The sequence below is a fragment of the Melospiza melodia genome, chromosome 1, assembly GCF_035770615.1.
Source record: "Melospiza melodia melodia isolate bMelMel2 chromosome 1, bMelMel2.pri, whole genome shotgun sequence".
NCBI lineage: Eukaryota > Metazoa > Chordata > Aves > Passeriformes > Passerellidae > Melospiza > Melospiza melodia.
Genome location: NC_086194.1, coordinates 99,302,948 through 99,320,059, shown reverse-complemented (window position 1 = coordinate 99,320,059; position 17,112 = coordinate 99,302,948). Strand labels below are relative to the sequence as shown.

Here is a 17,112-nt window from a genome sequence, read left to right as displayed (position 1 = left end):
CCAGTTAACTGCTACGCATGATGAGGCCTAGCTCTCCTGGAGATGGCTGAACCTGCCTGCCCATGGGAAATGGTGACTGAATTCCCTGTTTAAATTTGTTTATGTGTGTGGCTTTTGCTTTCCCTTGTAAACTGTCTTTATCTCAACCCATGAGTTTTCTGGCTTTTACGCTTCTGATTCTCTCCCATGTCCCATCAGTGGGCAATTGAGTGAGTGGCTGCCTGGCTGGGGTGAAACCACAACAGACGGGTACCGCTTCACTCTCGTGACCAGTGACAGGATTCAAGGAATAGCCTGAAGCTGAGTCAGGAGAGGTTTGGACTGAGTGTCAGGAAAAGGTCTTTCACCAGAGATGAACTGAGCAGTGGAACAGGCTCCCCAGGGAAGTGGTCACAGCACCAGCCTGACAGAGTTCAAGAAGTGTTTGGACAACACTCTCAGGCCCATGGTGTGACTCTTGGAGTGTCCTGTGTAGGGCCAGGAGTTGGACTTGATGCTCCTATGGGTCCCTTCCAAATCAGTATATTCTATGATTCTACAAAACTGTTTTGAGTAAGCTAGTGTTCTCAGAGTAATTTCAGTCTTACTTTTCTATCTCAATCTTCAACAGGCTTATTATTAGGTTGAAAATTATTTCCATTCCATTACTATTTGATTAAATTCTATTAGAATTTTTGCCATGAAACAGAAACAAGAGAAGCAAACTTCACAGCATTGATCTATCATAATATTGACTCATTTTTAATATGATGATTTGTTCTCTGGCAAAATTAAGGTTCTGTATTATTTATACTCCAGATTCTATCAGAAATTACAATGCACATTTCTTCTCTTTTTTTTTCTTTTTTTTAAAGGGACGTCAATGACCTATCATTAGAATAGTACTAAAGATTCACACATTGCTAATTCCAGCAGTGCTGCTGAGAAGGCAATGCCACTTCTGTGCACAGGCACAGCACCAGCCCTCTGCAGATCTTAAGAGACTTGAGAGGCAGTACAAGACTCTACCCCTGTCTGTGTCATACTTGTGTCTGATAGTTTGCATGGACATCTGGGAGAGCTAAAAGAAAAGAATTCCCATCTTCTTTTAGGTTTTGTAGAACACTCCCTGGGCTTCCTGCTTAAATGCAAAGGACAATATATCCTTTACTTACTTTCACACATCTGAAATGAGCTACAAACAACAGCAAAATAAAGACAGAAAAGGAAAAATATTTTACTTGTGTCAACATTCTTTTTGGAAGAATGTTGTCCAGTTTAATCCTCATGAAAGTGGAAAAAAATAACAGTAGTGGATTAAAGCCAGAGTTTAAGAAAATACATTTAAATATATCTTTTTACTTAAAAATGAGTTTCCTCATCATTCAAAGACCTAAGAGTTAAGCTATGTTACATACACCTCAGGTACAAATTGAGAAAAGATTCAATAAATCAGACTATATAAAAAGCAAGAGACTTTTTCCCCCAGAAAAATGTATTTGTGTTTTATCTGATCATATAAAAAACATTAAATTTAAAAAAAAGAATTGTATATATTTTTTCAAGTGTTAATGGTTTCACCATTCATCATAACTACATTCCACAGTCCTGTAACACCAGGGCACATTATCCTTATCTGTGTAGCACAGTGAGCACAATCTTTACACTGAGGTCACTCTCATCACTACTTCCCCAGAGCAGTTATCCTCTGCTGAATCCTCCTGAGGTCTCATGCGGTTGAACAGCTGTAACAACACATAGCCACACTGAAATCTCGGTGAGGTTAACTGTGTTGGATGAACTAAACTTCTGTTTCTAAATGCAGTCAGTGGCAGCCACAATGTCCTCCCTGCTGAGGATTCTCCTCGATTGCTCTCTTCTATGTCTGTGGCTTTATCATAATTTAACACATCCCAGTGCAGATTCACAGCTCTCCAGCGCTTAAACACTCGGTAAACAGATGCACCTTCGTGGACTATCAGTCCTGAAAGTAAGAGGGAAAAAAGAGACTTTATACAAAATGTCAGTGGATACCATTTTGAGAGCAAATAGAGATTTAACACATTTTAATGATACTGGCAATTTCCAGATGCAATTAAATTATTCATAACATTAATAATTCAAACAAACTGTATATATGCAATTTAACTGGTTATTCATTTGTTTGGGAGGCAGGAACGTGCAAAGGAAATAAGTTGTTCTGAATGAAAGCTCAACACAACCAATACCGGAATAATCTGAGCATGCCTAACTAAATAAATTATTCAGATTTAAGTAAACCAATGCAAAACGGGCAGATTTGGATATTGACTGCTTATGCTAGTGCTGCCCCTGTTCATGGTAAGTACTATTTATTTACTGAGATTGGTACTCCTTTAAGTAGACCTTTAAGTAGGTTAGACCTTCTGCAATGAACAGGACAGTCCTAAATTTGTTTAAGAGTGTTTTGTAGAATTCAGTACAGATACTGAAAAATTTAACTGCTTTCAAATTCCCAGTTCAACTTAGGAGCACATAAGATTTATGAAACAACTGTAAATATAATGACTTTCCTGTCTTGTTCTTTAGAACAAGAAGAAATTAAATGTTATTATTAACTACAATGAGCATGGTAAGGATGATACACTTTCTTCTTTCTCTTCAGTATTCAGTAGGAAAAAGTTGTAAATTATCTTTTTCTTGAGACCCAAAAATCTTTTAAAAGGTCCTTCAAGGAAAATACAAAATTTCTGGAGTCCTCAGGAGACCAATCTGCCTGTGAATTTCCCTGTAGCTAATATTTATGCCTATTGTATGCACTCAAGCAACTTATTTAAATACATTAAGCTTCAAACTTTTTGTATGTATGTATATGTTTTTACTCACACTCTTTATATGTGAGTATTTCAAATATGGATCTACTGGGGAGACACATGGAGCTTCTGCCTTCCTACTAGTTTTTTCCTCAGCCAGCCTGCTTGAGGACACTTACACAGTTCTGAGCAACACCACCTGTTTTCTCTGGCTCCCTGCTTTGGGAAGAAAGCAATCTGCCTAGCCAAAAACATTTATAAGTCTTTTGTCCAGTGTACTCCTTGCCTAAAATTTTCCTATCCATGGCCACATCTGTAATATGGACCTGTGGTGTGCTTTATCCCAAGAGATTGTATATCACCTGTTTCTACACAAGAAAATTGTGATTTAAGTGTCTGAGGTCCTTTAGCACAATTAAGTGATACCAGAAAGGAGATGCTCACAGAAAGATGACACAAGCTGAAAGGGTGGTAAAAATATTTACATGAACAGCAAACCTCACATTAAAATGCAATGATTTGCAGTAAGCAACGCCTACTCTAACATATTTTTAAAGATCATTGCACTGAAAGATGGAGAAACACAAAGATTTCTTTCAGAAGGACATGATAGTGAAAGCAGCATCTCTGTACGGCTTTCAAGTTGCCTAGAATTCATTGAAGCTTCCAATACAGCAAAAGTAGCACCAAAAAACTTAATTAAATAGTAAATATTCTAAATGTATTTTGTAACAGCAAAGCATTTTAGTGGAATTTTTTCTTGATTGCAAGATTTCTATCTTTATCTTCTCAGACATAGATAAAGTAACCTGTCTTTAAAATTTATCATAATAATTTAGTTGATACATTAATGTACCTTCAAGACTGGCTTGATTGTACAAAAATAATAGATGCATTGGATCCTGTACAGAATCTACAAACCAAGTTAGTGATGGTTTTACTGCTGTGACAAAGATTAATCCTTTTGTGTTCTTTTGGATTTCCTATGAAGTTGATAAAGGAGATGAGAATAATCTTCCTCAACCTGTTCCTGGAACACAGCATTACTTGGTCCAACTTCTCTCAAGTCTGTGATGAAGCAAAGTTAAAAGAACCTATTTACTCCAAGGTAAAGATACATGTCTGCACTTCACTAGAACCTGAACAACATATTTCAGAACAGAGAACAAAGTATTTGAGAAAGGATCATTGAGATACATGAAGTACATTTAAACAGTCAAAATATCTTTTCAAAATTACAACAGAAAAAGTTGTAGGATGACTTCTTTCAGGGAGCCTTTTTTTACTGTATTGGGGCTTCCAGGATTTAATGAAATTATGTTTTCAAAGTTTTTAAACATTGGCAAGGGTTCCTTTATAGTAGAAGCTGTCAGTCACATATACTTTAAAAGAGCTACAAAACAAAGGATCAAATATGGCAAAACCTTGACATAAAGTTGTCAGATTTGGCAGTGCTGAAGGAGAAAAGCAGCACTTTCATAATTCCTCTCATAAAAAGTTTTAGCTCCCTTCTTGATAGAGCTATAGATTGAAAAATACCTACCTAGATGAGGCAGAAGAACTGGGATGGTGGGGGGTGGGGGGTAGTGTGAAGTTCTTGGCACCAACAGTTCCAAGACCACAAACAAGAGGAACTCCAGGTAAGTTTTAAATGCTAGAAATTTTCCAGGTCCAGAGGAGTTCTGATGCTCAAAATGCAACCAGTTAGTCACTGAAGTCAAGCTGTAAGGAAATGGCAAATAATTGCCTTTCCCTTAAGGATTTCACAGCAATGAAGGCGGCTATGAGAGAGAAATGAAGAACAAATCCCTGAAGAATACAGATTTGTTCCAAACACCATGATTTCAACTGCACAGAGGACACAGCTGAACACTTGTAGGGGAAAAATATTGGTTTGACTCAGATGATCCCAAGAAGTATTACAATTCACTACTGTTAGCTGTTCAGATGTTCTGTCCAATTAATATCTACAAGGAACAGGGTTTTTGGATGATGGACCCATCTAAATGTCCTATGGTCCTAAGAAGACTTTACCTTTAGGTTTTATCTCTAAGATGGAGGGATTGCAGTGGGATCCAGCTAATAGGATTATGAAGAATCTTAATTTTATTTTCTTTTTTTATATTTTTGCCAAGTACTATTCTATTCTTTCACTGTCTTCAGAGGTTTTCTTATCCTGACTCACAAGATACTTGAAACTTTTTACTACTGAATGTCTTTACAAGCAGTCAACTTGTCTTATTCATATTTGGTGGTATTAGGTTACAACTTTATCTTATTTATCATACTAAGCTTTCATATAAACATTTAGGAATGGTCCTCCCAGTAATATCACAAGATTTTATCCAGGGATAAAAGATCATTTTCAGAAACAGACTTTACCTCTGGACAAAATGTCATGTCTTAAAACTATTCTAGGGCCCACAGATATTTAAAAAAACCACAATCAATTGCTTGGAGTATTAAAATGAAACATATCCATGCTGAAAATAGTAATAGTAAAAAATATAATTATTTATAAACTATTTAGAATTAGATCTAGTGTGGGAGAAAAAAAGACTTTCTGAGTAAAGACACATAAAGTGCAGCTAGATGTGTTCATTGTAAGTCACTTCAGCCTGTTCCTTTTTACAACTAAGGAGTTACAGGAATGTGCAAGGCATCAAATTCCTTAGCAGAGAAGAAAGAGGCTTTCAGAGGGCAATTCACACCTCGCACTGGCTCCCATCTCTTCCTCCCTTGCCACAGTACTACTGGCACCTGTCATGTGTCTAGTGCAATGTAACAACTACTTTTCACTGCTGGAAAAGGAGCAGCACTGTTGTTCTGGGATTGCAAGTCGGCTGTTATTATTTGTGAGAGGTTTTGTTCATGTTAGAACCACTTATGACCAGTAGTTATAACTGCTTTCCAGTAAAAAAAAATATAAAATTCTACTACTTTTCTGTTATGCAAAATAATTGCTAGGTTTGGAAAGTAGAATGGCAAAGGCTTGATACACTGTCCTTCAGTGAGTAGATAAGGGATTTACATTATTCATTCCTTTCATTAACTCATTCCCTTTGGTAATTCCTACATGGATGTTCTGGTCCTAGCACTATCACTGGAATAGCTCTGGGTTTCACAGGCTGTAATTCTGCTTGATCAGGGTGTTCAAGGTTTGCTTTAGGAAAACTTAACCACTAGCAAATTTGAAAGAGAAGAGCTTTATGCTCAGCTCTGATGCAGAAAGGTACAAGGTAATGGCTTGTAGGGTTAAAACCAACACTGATAAATAAAAACAATCCTATTTGTCAGGAATAATTCTGGGAAAATTCAGACTAGAAGAAAGAGAACAGTGGATACCAAAAAAGCATGAACACTAGAATGAACAGAATATATTATTCTCATGATCTATAATCTACAGGGTGTTTCTTTTGTTGAAATGTAAAAACAAAGAAGTAAAATACATGTTAGGTGTAATTTACTTAATAAGTAAGTGACTGGTGAGCTACATGTGATATAAAAGTCAATAACTGAGTAAATTAATTGTTATGTGCACATTTTCAAATATGTGATAAAAATATGTCAGTACCTTTTGGCAAACTCCTTTTAAAATTATAGCAAAAAATTTCAAAAAATGCTTCACACTTTTTGTGTGAAGATATCTACATTACATTTCACAAACAACCAAAAAGTATTTGTATTGTTTCTGCAAAAGTGTAGAGAGGCATAACTGAAAGCAGGTGGAATAAATCTTGGTCATACCATCAGTACCTCAAGCATTATCTTGAAATACGTAGTGCACAGGAAAACCTGTAGGTCTGCATAAATTTTCCATTGAAATAAAGAGATTACAGTGGGAGGAGAGGTACTCGCTCACTGTAAATCCTGTTCAAAACTAAGACAATGCCATGGATGACTAAACACAAATGAAAGGAGAGGAGATCCTAAGTGAGACCTGTAGCTGGTTGGAAGCCTTACAAGTTTGATGATATAAGAGATGATTCATAATAATGGTAAAATAAGTTAATGCCTAGGGAAATCATCAGCATAATGGAAAGTATTTTGGGTTTTAAAAATAAGTTATAAGTAATGCTTACATATATCTATTAGAGAATTTTATTTGAAAATTGTAAATTAAAATTATCAATCTAAACCTCTCACTTCATCGTGAAAGAATAAAATGAAATTAATAAGGTTGACTATATTAATGAATACTTTTAAGAGTTACAAGAAGTCCTGATCTTACAAGCTAACAGAATGCAAATTACTTGAAATTATATGCAGAATAAGTGGGTCTGAATGAATCTGGATTATCAAAATTCCTCAATTACAAAACCTCCTTTATACAGCTTTCTGAATTTCCAGATACAGTAAATTCCTAAGTCATATGTGCAGTGAATTTTGTATCTACAATATAGTCTCCAAACATATTTAATTGTAGTCACTTTTACATTTAAATTTTCATGTATTATTTGTGATAGTTCTATAAAACATGCATTTATTAAATGAAAGGCAAGTCAGTTTATCTGTGTGTTTGCTTTGCTCCTGCAGAAGCTCCATGTGAGGTACACGTTTGTTCAGCAGCTTCCACTTCAGCAGTGGCTTCAGCCTAGCTGGCTTGAAAGGCAGCTAAAGGATGCACCAATCTATGGAAAGTCACCTGCCAAATATTTACTTCTATGGATAAATACAGTCATATTTCTGATTACCCACAGCCATTCTTGGATAATTTGGAGTTTAATCTGGTTTAGGTGTTTTAACAATAAAACAAATGGAAAAAAAGAAAATAATTTGAAGTAACTGGTTATTTCAACTAGCTGATGCATTCCAAAGTTGTTTTTTTTTTTTCAATTGGGGAGAAAAAAGCCAAACAAATCAGAACTCCATATAAATGAAATGCTTGGAATGCCTGAAGCACATTTTATCTTCCTTTGGGGTATTTTTAAACAAAAGCAAAGCCCTCAGTATTGAGTATTAAGCTGGAAGAAGTGATGTTCAGAAGTCAGCATCTAAGAGGACACGTAGCTGAGTTCTTTTATTAATTTAAAAGATGAGCACTTGTCCAAACTATGAGATTCTGCTCACTTTTCTGTCTGAGATTTGGGTTCACAGAAGAAAGCCTATGTTACAAAATATTCCAGAGCAGGCTTCTTTAACAAAAATTACAAAATGAATGGAACTGCTGATGTAGCTGAAATATAAATACTTTTACAGTAATGGAATGGTTTAAATAAAAGATGATGTGGCTTTACAGTTGAAGCAAAACCCTTGATATTAGGAATCACTCTGCTTCTTTGTCCCTTACAAAGCAGAATTCAGCACTGTTCTAATTCCCATATATAAGATTCAGATAACATTTATCTCTCAGAAATGTCAATGCAAACATCAGATGGCATTTGACTTCTGGATTTTCTTGCAATTAAAATTCTGGGAATGTGGTTTGATGTAAATAATTATTACTAATTATGTAAATTTATTTCTCTAAATTATATAATTATGTAATATTTAATGTAAATTTTCTCTCCAAATAATAATAAATATTCTAACAATCAAATCAGGTTGTTTTACCAAATACTAAAAGGGATTTCTATTTAAATATTCCTGGTTCCAGTGTATTTTCAGAAATTTCAAAAGTGGTTAATACAGTGTTGCAGTAAAATGGATTTTCTTTTACAAGATTTCAGCTAAATTACTTGGGGCTTTTTAATACTAAAGCAAGTTACTATAGTTAGCACTGAGTGTTTCATTATTGTTTATGATGTGCAAAGAACTCATGCCTGCCTTCTTTGTTCTCCTCCATTTCTAGCACAGTGACCTATATAAATCTGTGCAACCTAATTTTGGGTGTGCAGTTTGATGACATCTTCAAGGGCTTCTTCTGTGCTTCATGATGGTACAATCTAATTCAAACTGGCATCAGAAGATGACAGTGTGTAACTTTATTAATTATTTTAATAATGTCTTTCATATTTTCATCTAACTCCCTGATCTTTGCTAGTCATTTTATCAAGAAATTTAAACTGATCCTGTTCTCACCACTAAGATTTTGTGAATCCACTGATGAATCTGAGAGTAAAGCTTCTTTGATTCTTTTCTCTCTGCGATATTTGCAACACTGTAAAAAGCAGCATTTGCCAAAGGTATCAGCTGAGAATAAATCTGCAAAGAACTGATCAATTAGAGTGACCAATTAGAAAAATAGAAATAGTCACAGTCTTAAACCACAGTCTGTGCTGTTTAAAGATTTGAGCTTACCTATGCATACTAGATCCATAAAACCATACATTCCATAGCAGATTTGAAAAAGGATGTCCTTTCTTTGCCATACTGCATAAGGGCTGAAGGCTGACCATAGAAGCCAAGTCACACTTGCTACTAAGAACAGAGATCCTAGGATTACAGCAACCATCTGCACTTTCTCAACCAGTGTTATAGTAATGCTTTGCCACTAAAAGAGAAACAAAGTTGTATAAGATAAAAATGTTATTGTCCATGGTTGCACATTCAACTCCATCATTTTCCTGAAATCAGAAAGTATTTTAATATTTACACATATCTTCATAGATATTTACTAATATCCTTGATACTGAAATCTTATAGATCTTTTTTCCTATTTCAAAGTGAAGCTAATAGTTGCTTCTCCATTTCCTCCAGTGTCCCTATCAATATGATCTAGCTGTGAACTTCTGAAGAGTTAGTAGTTTTGCTTCTCTTTTGAATATGTAGGTAAAAAATATATTAAGTCTTAGGAATGGAATTCTGTCTTTAATCTTTGGAGGGTAATGAACAGAATAAAAAAGAAAGAAGACTTTTTCAAATATATCTTATGTTAGTGTGACAGGTTTCCTTTCCATCCCTCCCTCCTGAAGTGTGAAGCCATTTTCCACTTTCAGGCTTCTCATCAAAGAAGTTCCAGACATACCAAGGGAGTTGTCTTTCTCTGCATAAACCAGTGTAAACAGCACAAAAAATCTCCTGCAACCTAGTGTGGAAGCGACATGAAAACTCAGGAGAAGCCCTGAATATAGATAGCACAAACATGTCTTTTCAGCACACCCCAATTATGTCCATCTTTCCAGGGCAGGATGTATCTTCCATATGTGACATGACTCTGGTTTATGGTTGTACAAGATTTAAATATAAAAGAGTGTGTGTACTGACTTCTGTCAAGAGAAATACAATTCCATTATAAGAGTCACAAAAACAAAACACAGCATAAGGAACTAATTGTTCTAGATTACCCTTAACATATATGGCTTTCCTTGGACATAATTATGTAAATTACTACTTTGGTAGACTCCCCACTCCAGTCCCGTCACTCCTTCCAGGGCTGATGTGAAGATTTTGTAGACATCTTTCCTGTTCCTAATTTTGGATGTATACCAGCCCCCTTCTATAGCTGCAGTAGGGAGCAAGTGGAGAAAGCTATTGCAACAAGGGTTTTCTTGCCTCTTTTCCCATCTAGCAATAATTTTTCCTTTTTCCTACTACTTTACCAAATCCTTCTCTTTTTTACAGCTGTTGGGTACCCAGTACCAAAAAATCATAGGATAAAATAATAATTCAGGTTGCAAGGGGCTGTGGGAGCCCTCTAGTTCAACTTCCTGCTCAAAACATGATAAGGGGATGATATTAGACCGGGTGGCTCAGGGGTTTATTCTGTAATACCTTGAAAACTTCCAAGTATGGCGGCTGTTCAGCCTCTCTGTGCAACCTGCTCCATTTCTTGACTGTACTCAGGTTGAAAAAAGTTTTTCTTGTATTCATTCTGATGCTCTTTTGTCCCACTTACACTCTTCCTCCCATCAAGTACCACTGTGAAGAGCCTGGGTAAGCAATGGGTCCCCTGTCCCTTTCTTTCAGCTTTTCCCATTAACTTTTCTGCTGTAGCCTAATATGAACAATTGGTGCTACATTCCTTCTCTTCTTGCAACCTCCTGAATATAACAGTACAAAGAGATAGACATAGAACAATTTGTAAATCATCTATCTTGAAATAATATCCTTTTATAATGAACTCATGAAATGCATACTAGCTTTTTCATGGAACATGAAGGTTAGGAATGGGGCTATTCATGCTAAATACTACCTTTTTGTGTCAAACAACAATGGATACTCATTTCCTTTGTTCAGTCTCTTTGTGAAGGTCAAAGAAGGTCATTAACAAGTGATGCATGACAGAATGGTGTGAGCTTTCCATGACTCAATATACAGTATACAGGATTGGAAGTTCAGGACTGAAATTCAATGAACATTCATTAGACCCCATAGGATAATGTTAAACAAAATTATTTTTCATTTCTCAGCTGAAGCTACATAGCGTGACTTGGCAGAAAGCTGTCAAAAATGCTGCTGGTTATGTATGTCTATCGTCTTTCTTTATCAGTGTGAGACAGAACTGTATTAAATTTCTTTGGAATGCCTGGAATCAAAGTCCATTTACATGAAGTAAAGCTTTAACTGTCACAAAATATTGCACTGTCAAATTCACAGAAGAAGCTGGCAATAAACTGAAAAGACATAAAAAATGAAATAAACAGCAGATCTGTCACAGTGCAATTTCAGAAGTTTGTAAACTCACTTCAGTTTATTTTTATTTTCTTTTTCTTTTTTTTTTAACTTAGATTGCTCATAGTTAGTCTGCAAAGAGACTAATGAACAAAAGAAAAAGCAATCCAAACATTTGGGATAAATAATATAGCATGCAGTCTAGATAGCTTATCCCCTATTCTGGTGTTGCCTGAAAACCAGTGTCTCTTCCTCAGTGCCAACCACTCTTACTACTCATTTCATGAGGGCTTTTTGTTGGCTTGTTGTTGGATTTTCCCAATTCTTTATTTCTAGAAAAGCTTGACCTTGAAAAGTTCTAAGAAATATAGATATGATCCTCACCTCTTCCTAGCCTCTTCTAAAGAATGTATTCTCATTATTTTACTCTTCTCTTGATCTGTCAAGAATGCAAGCAATTGAATCTCTCAACCTCAATAAAGTCAATAATTCCAAAGATTCAGCATATTAGCACACTATCAAATTACTACAATTACTGAGAAAAACACATAAGCATTCCAGAGCTGTTGTTCCTAACTCTTCTGCCTTTAAAAACAAAAGAACAGTTCCAAGAAAACCCCCCAAACCAACAAATCAAAACCTCCACCAAAATAATAAAAAAAAAAAATAACCCCAAAAATAAGATTAGATATTTTCTTCTATTACCCAACTACTTTAACCTTTATGGTATTGACTGTCTTTGTCCTATGGAAAAAAAATTTAATCCTCAACCTTCTTCAGTATAAAGGTCAGCAAAAATCAAGAAATTACAAAATTTTACAAAATTTTCCTCCCTATTACTGTAGTCTGTAATTTAAGCTAATTGATGATATTCTATAGTAGATGGGTGAGGAAGGACTGTGTGTGTAAAACAGAAGACATTGCAGTGGCCTAGAAAATTTACGTGAAACCGCCAACTTGTCTCCTTGTGGTCGGCAGCCTGCCATAGGAATCCAGCACCCCAGGAGTGATGAGGTGGGATGGATTGCTGTTCAGCTCTAACATGTGGTGAGCTTGGGGATCTCATCTTCTGTCTGTGTTAGTCCTTAGTGCTAACGGCAAAAACACTGTGGACGTTCCTGAGGGTTAACTTACCCCAACAGAAATTTCCTCCTCCTTGCCCCTCTCCAATATGTTTGGATTTGTACCAGTCTGAGATTGTCTCTTGGGAAATGAGTGTCTTGACATTTTTCCCCATAAATTTGACTGAGTTTGGGTAGAAATTATAAAAAGGCAAGCAGATGTTACTGGGAGAGGTGTATTTGTCGCATAATGAAGGTGATATTCTGTAGTTATGACGTTATTCACATATTGATAGGCTTGGAATGTTCAGTCCTTTCTTAAACGTGGCCAGCATTAGCCATTAGACAATGAGATGAACTGCACAGGACTGCATTGTTTGGTTGCTTTGCATTTCATTACAAGGCTTGTGAAGAGGAACTGGAGTTGTGGTCACACCACTTGCTTGTGCCTCTCACTCACAACATGGCTAACATGTGTGAGAATACAACTGAAAGAAACCCAGGAAAAGAAAGCTCCTTCTAAGAATGACATTCTTATTATAGCATCAGAGTCAGGTAAACATTCTTTGATTTCTCACAGTTATTTTCCTTATTGTAGTCACTGTTCTGTTATAATCACTTCATCTTTTAATGTCAAATTAATGGCTTATGAAGTCACAAAATAATAAAAATTACTCAGTGATAGTATGTTGAGAAATTGCATTCAGAACAAAGCAGACTGAATTCATGTGTCATGACTTAAATCCATTATTTCCAGTAGTGTTTTTCTCATTTTCTTCATATAACTTGGTTCTAAAATTTTAATCATTCATGACTACAAATAATATTATGACTTTCTAATTTGTTTTTGCTATTTGCTGACTATACATTCCACAATCTGTAACAGTTATTTTAGCTAAACATTTTGCCATGTTAGGAAAGATCTAGACAGGATTTTATTTTCAGCTTCTGTAAAGTAGATGACCCTAAAATATATTATGAGAAAGATTGTCATTTTTTGTTCAACAGCTAGAAAGAAATGTGAAATATTTTGCATCTTGATAACTATAATAATATTGTAGGTTTCAGATATAATAATTTTTAAAACCTCATTTATGAGATTTTACAAATGCTTATAAATTTAACATAATAATTATAATTATAATTTATTATATGTAATATAATATCTATAATGTAATGATATAAATATATTAAAATTATTATAAAGTATTATAGAATTATTATAAACTATTAAGAATATAATTTAAAATTATTTCAAATTTCTATGAAAATCCCATTTCATATTCCTTCTCATAATATATGTAGTGTTATGATGTACCATGCCATCTCAGTTGCCCATGAAAAAAGCATTTTATTTTAATTTACAATGATGGCAAAATCTTCCTTTGAAAATGGTGTTTTAAACAAAATAAAATTAATGCTTCTGATTTTAATGTAATACTTTCTGCCCTTGAAAACTTCCTAGACTTTTACTTCTACTGACACTTCATTGTATTTGGTTCTTTTAAACTTTTATTTACCACTGGTCCTTCCCTGATAAATCATTTGGGAGTATAATACATTAATGGTACTCTAGAGTTCAAATTCTGACCCCAGAAATATTGCTCCTCTTTTCTTCTAAAGTTTCTGTCAAAGAAAAATACAAATATAAGGAAATAATTCCTTATTTTTGAGGTTGAGACTTTCAGAAGTTGAAGGAAATTTATTGCTTTGATGGAATAATTGTTAAAGAATAAAGTCAATGCAGTTATATGCATGTCCTTACTAACATAAAGGTGGATAAAATATTCAAAGGTCTGTCATTTTTGAGATAAATCAATATTAACTTGGCTTTGTTTTAATAATGCCTTGTAGAAACCAATTGATTATGGTATAATATATGGCGGAAAAATTATCTCAAAAGAACTGATACTGTGCTTGTACTTAGAATACTTTGCATTAAAAATGTCTGCAAAGAAACAACAGGTTTTCCGACAGGTTTTGCAGACACTCTATGGATCCAAAAGCGTGCAATCATATGAAGAACATATGAAATTTCCTTATGGCTACCCAAATGCGTATCAGCTGTACCAATTTATAACCCATCAAAATTCCTTAAGACAAAGAGCTCTTATGGGGTTATCCCACTCTGTTCTCTCAGAAAGACAGTTCATTATGGGCACTGCTGACAGAAACCTCTCAATCCCTTCACTCATTCTGGAATGAATATTTTACGTACTGGTAACAATAATGCCTGGCTGTGACCTACTGTAATATAACAAGATTAACCTGAAAACATACGAAATATACAACTTCAAAAACCTTTTGTTAGATTGCTCTAATTGCTAGAACTAATTTTTACAAGAAAAAGTTCTTTCTTAGTGTCATCTATTATCCATTACCGGGTTTGTAATCTGCATACATATGAATAAAACTTATAGAGAAGCAAAAGAACACACTGATTTAAGTCCAACATATCATTTTTTAAATGGCTGTTCCTTACTTTATCTTGTTGGTAGTCTATGCGATTAGATAATTAGGATTTCTAAAATGTTTTGCAGTAAGCACACACTGCCTACATGATTCAGTATACAATGATAGTTAATTTACTGACCAGTCTGGACAGAAAATGCATAGTTTTGAGTATACACACACAAAAACATAAGAAATGTCATTTTTAGCTATAGGCTTCTGTTTTTATGACTTTTTCTTAAAAGAATCAATGTCACAAAAATTGCAGCACACCATTAATGGCTGCCTATTTTGATACATTATTAACACATAGAGTGCCTGGAGTCATGATGCCCATTATCTTTTTATCTGCCAGAGAGTTCATCAATACAGATAGTTTGGGCTGTATGTAATTTCTCCATCAGCTTGGAAGGCTGCACCACTATTTTACTTGGGACATTGTGAAAACATAACATTTACCGTACAGATCCCATCCATCTGTGCACCACTCAAGCAGTTTAGTTGACAGCTCCTGGAAGTGTTGACTTACTGCATGTACACAACTGATTGAACATCTACACCTACCCTGGGTGCACCTTGGATTTCTGGCTGTCCAGAAGCTTGGACATCTTGGTCAATCTACAAAATCTTCACATTCTATTACATTAATCTCTCAAACTCTTACTACTTACTTATTAGAACAGTTCAACCTTTTATCTTACAATTTTTAAAATTATGTTAGAATTGGGATCTGAGAACACAAGCAGAGCTGTGCTGTCAACTACATTAGTCTTACATTATTCTTTCTCTGAGAAATTTTCACTATCTATTTTTTGCTGACAGTTAAAATAATGAAAGGAATTAGGCAAGACTGTGTGACCAGCCGAGGCAGCTACCCAGGCAGAGCTCCAGTGGAATATGCTGACACCCTGGTGCCAGGCTGCAGAGTGTGTCCTGCTCTTGTGGCAGTAGGGGCCAACAGCAGTGAGCATGCCTGTGGGAGGCATGCCCAGGAAGAGGAACTTCTCTTCATAGTGACAGAAAAGAGGCAGGCAAGCAGGGTGAGGAATATCGGAGTAAGAAAGAAAAAGTAAAGAAACAGTTCAACTACCTTCCCTGGGACAGGCACAAAAGGGCAGACAAGAATGCATGATATGGAGGATTCCCTATCCTCTGTCCAATGCAGTGACCTAAATGACAGGGGACAACGGTGACAAGCTCCTGCTGAGCTCAGCAGGCAAATCTCTGCAACTCCCTCCCTGCAGAATTTTGAGTTTTTTAATCAATTTACATGGCGTTGAGCCTGTGATGACAGACAGGGCGTACCTGTCACAAAGCAGGAAAAGGATCTTTGCTCAGGAGTTTTCAGGGCTCACTGAAAGAGCTTTAGACTAAACTTGAAGGGAAAAGGGATAAAGCCATGTTCGCTAGAGATCAGCCTGGGGGTAGCACACTAGTGTTGGAGAGGCAGAGTGCTATGAAGGTCCTTTCGTCTGCCATCTCAGTAATGCAGGAATGAAGATCTGGGTATGTGTCAGCAACAGCACAAGTTATTGATACATTAGAAAGCACAGAAACACCTGAGAATGGTCATGTAGGAATTAGGGCTTCTCTCCCCAAAAAGGTGGTGGGATCAATAGCCCAGCTGAAGTGCATCCACACCAATGCATGTGACATGGGCAACAAACAGGAGGAGCTGGAATCCACTGGGCAGCAGGAAAACTGTGACATCATGGAAACATGGTGGGAGGACTTGCACAACGGGGGTGCTGCAATGGACGGCTGTAAACCCTTCAGAAGAGATAGGCAAGGAAGGAGAGTTGGCAAGGTAGCCCTGAATGTTAGGGGTGTTATGATTGTCTAGAGCTTAATGATGATGCCGATAGAATTGAGCATTCATGGATGAAGATTCAGGGGAAGGGTGACAAGGCAGACGTCCTGGTGGGATATTGTTACAGGCCACCCAAGGAGGATGAAGACACAGATGAAGTATTCTGTAGGAAGCTGGGAGAAGTTTCATGCTTGCTAGCTCTTGTTCTCATGGGGGACTACAACATAAAGAACAGCTGTCTGCTGATATACAGCACAGCAAAGAGGACACAGTCTAGGGTTTCTTATTTTCTGAAGGAAATAAGAAACATGTACGGTTAGGTAAATTATTCTCAAGTTAACTTTTAACTCCTATGAGACTCAAACTAACTACGTCTAACTTACTGGCATTTAGCTCATTGGCATTTTGCACATTCCATGGATGTGTATATTTGGTGAAAATGAAATTACCATTCTATGTGAATAAATAGTATTCCTACTGTAAAGTAGGAACTGTTCAATTTCTGTTGCCGCCGTATTGGAAATGT

General features: G+C 35.9%; 1 protein-coding gene across 1 annotated transcript in view; it reads right to left on the bottom strand.

Annotated features, from left to right (window-relative positions):
* Positions 1 to 1,212: 1,212 nt before the first annotated feature.
* The window catches only part of MARCHF11 (membrane associated ring-CH-type finger 11), a 32,024-nt gene continuing 16,124 nt past the window's right edge, over positions 1,213 to 17,112 (bottom strand). Inside the window, exons 3-4 of the mRNA XM_063177456.1 lie at positions 9,012 to 9,204; positions 1,213 to 1,963 (exon numbers count right to left, since the gene is read on the bottom strand). Coding sequence (XP_063033526.1) covers positions 1,641 to 1,963; positions 9,012 to 9,204 — 516 coding nt within the window. The 3' untranslated portion in view covers positions 1,213 to 1,640. The remainder of the gene's footprint in view (positions 1,964 to 9,011; positions 9,205 to 17,112) is intronic.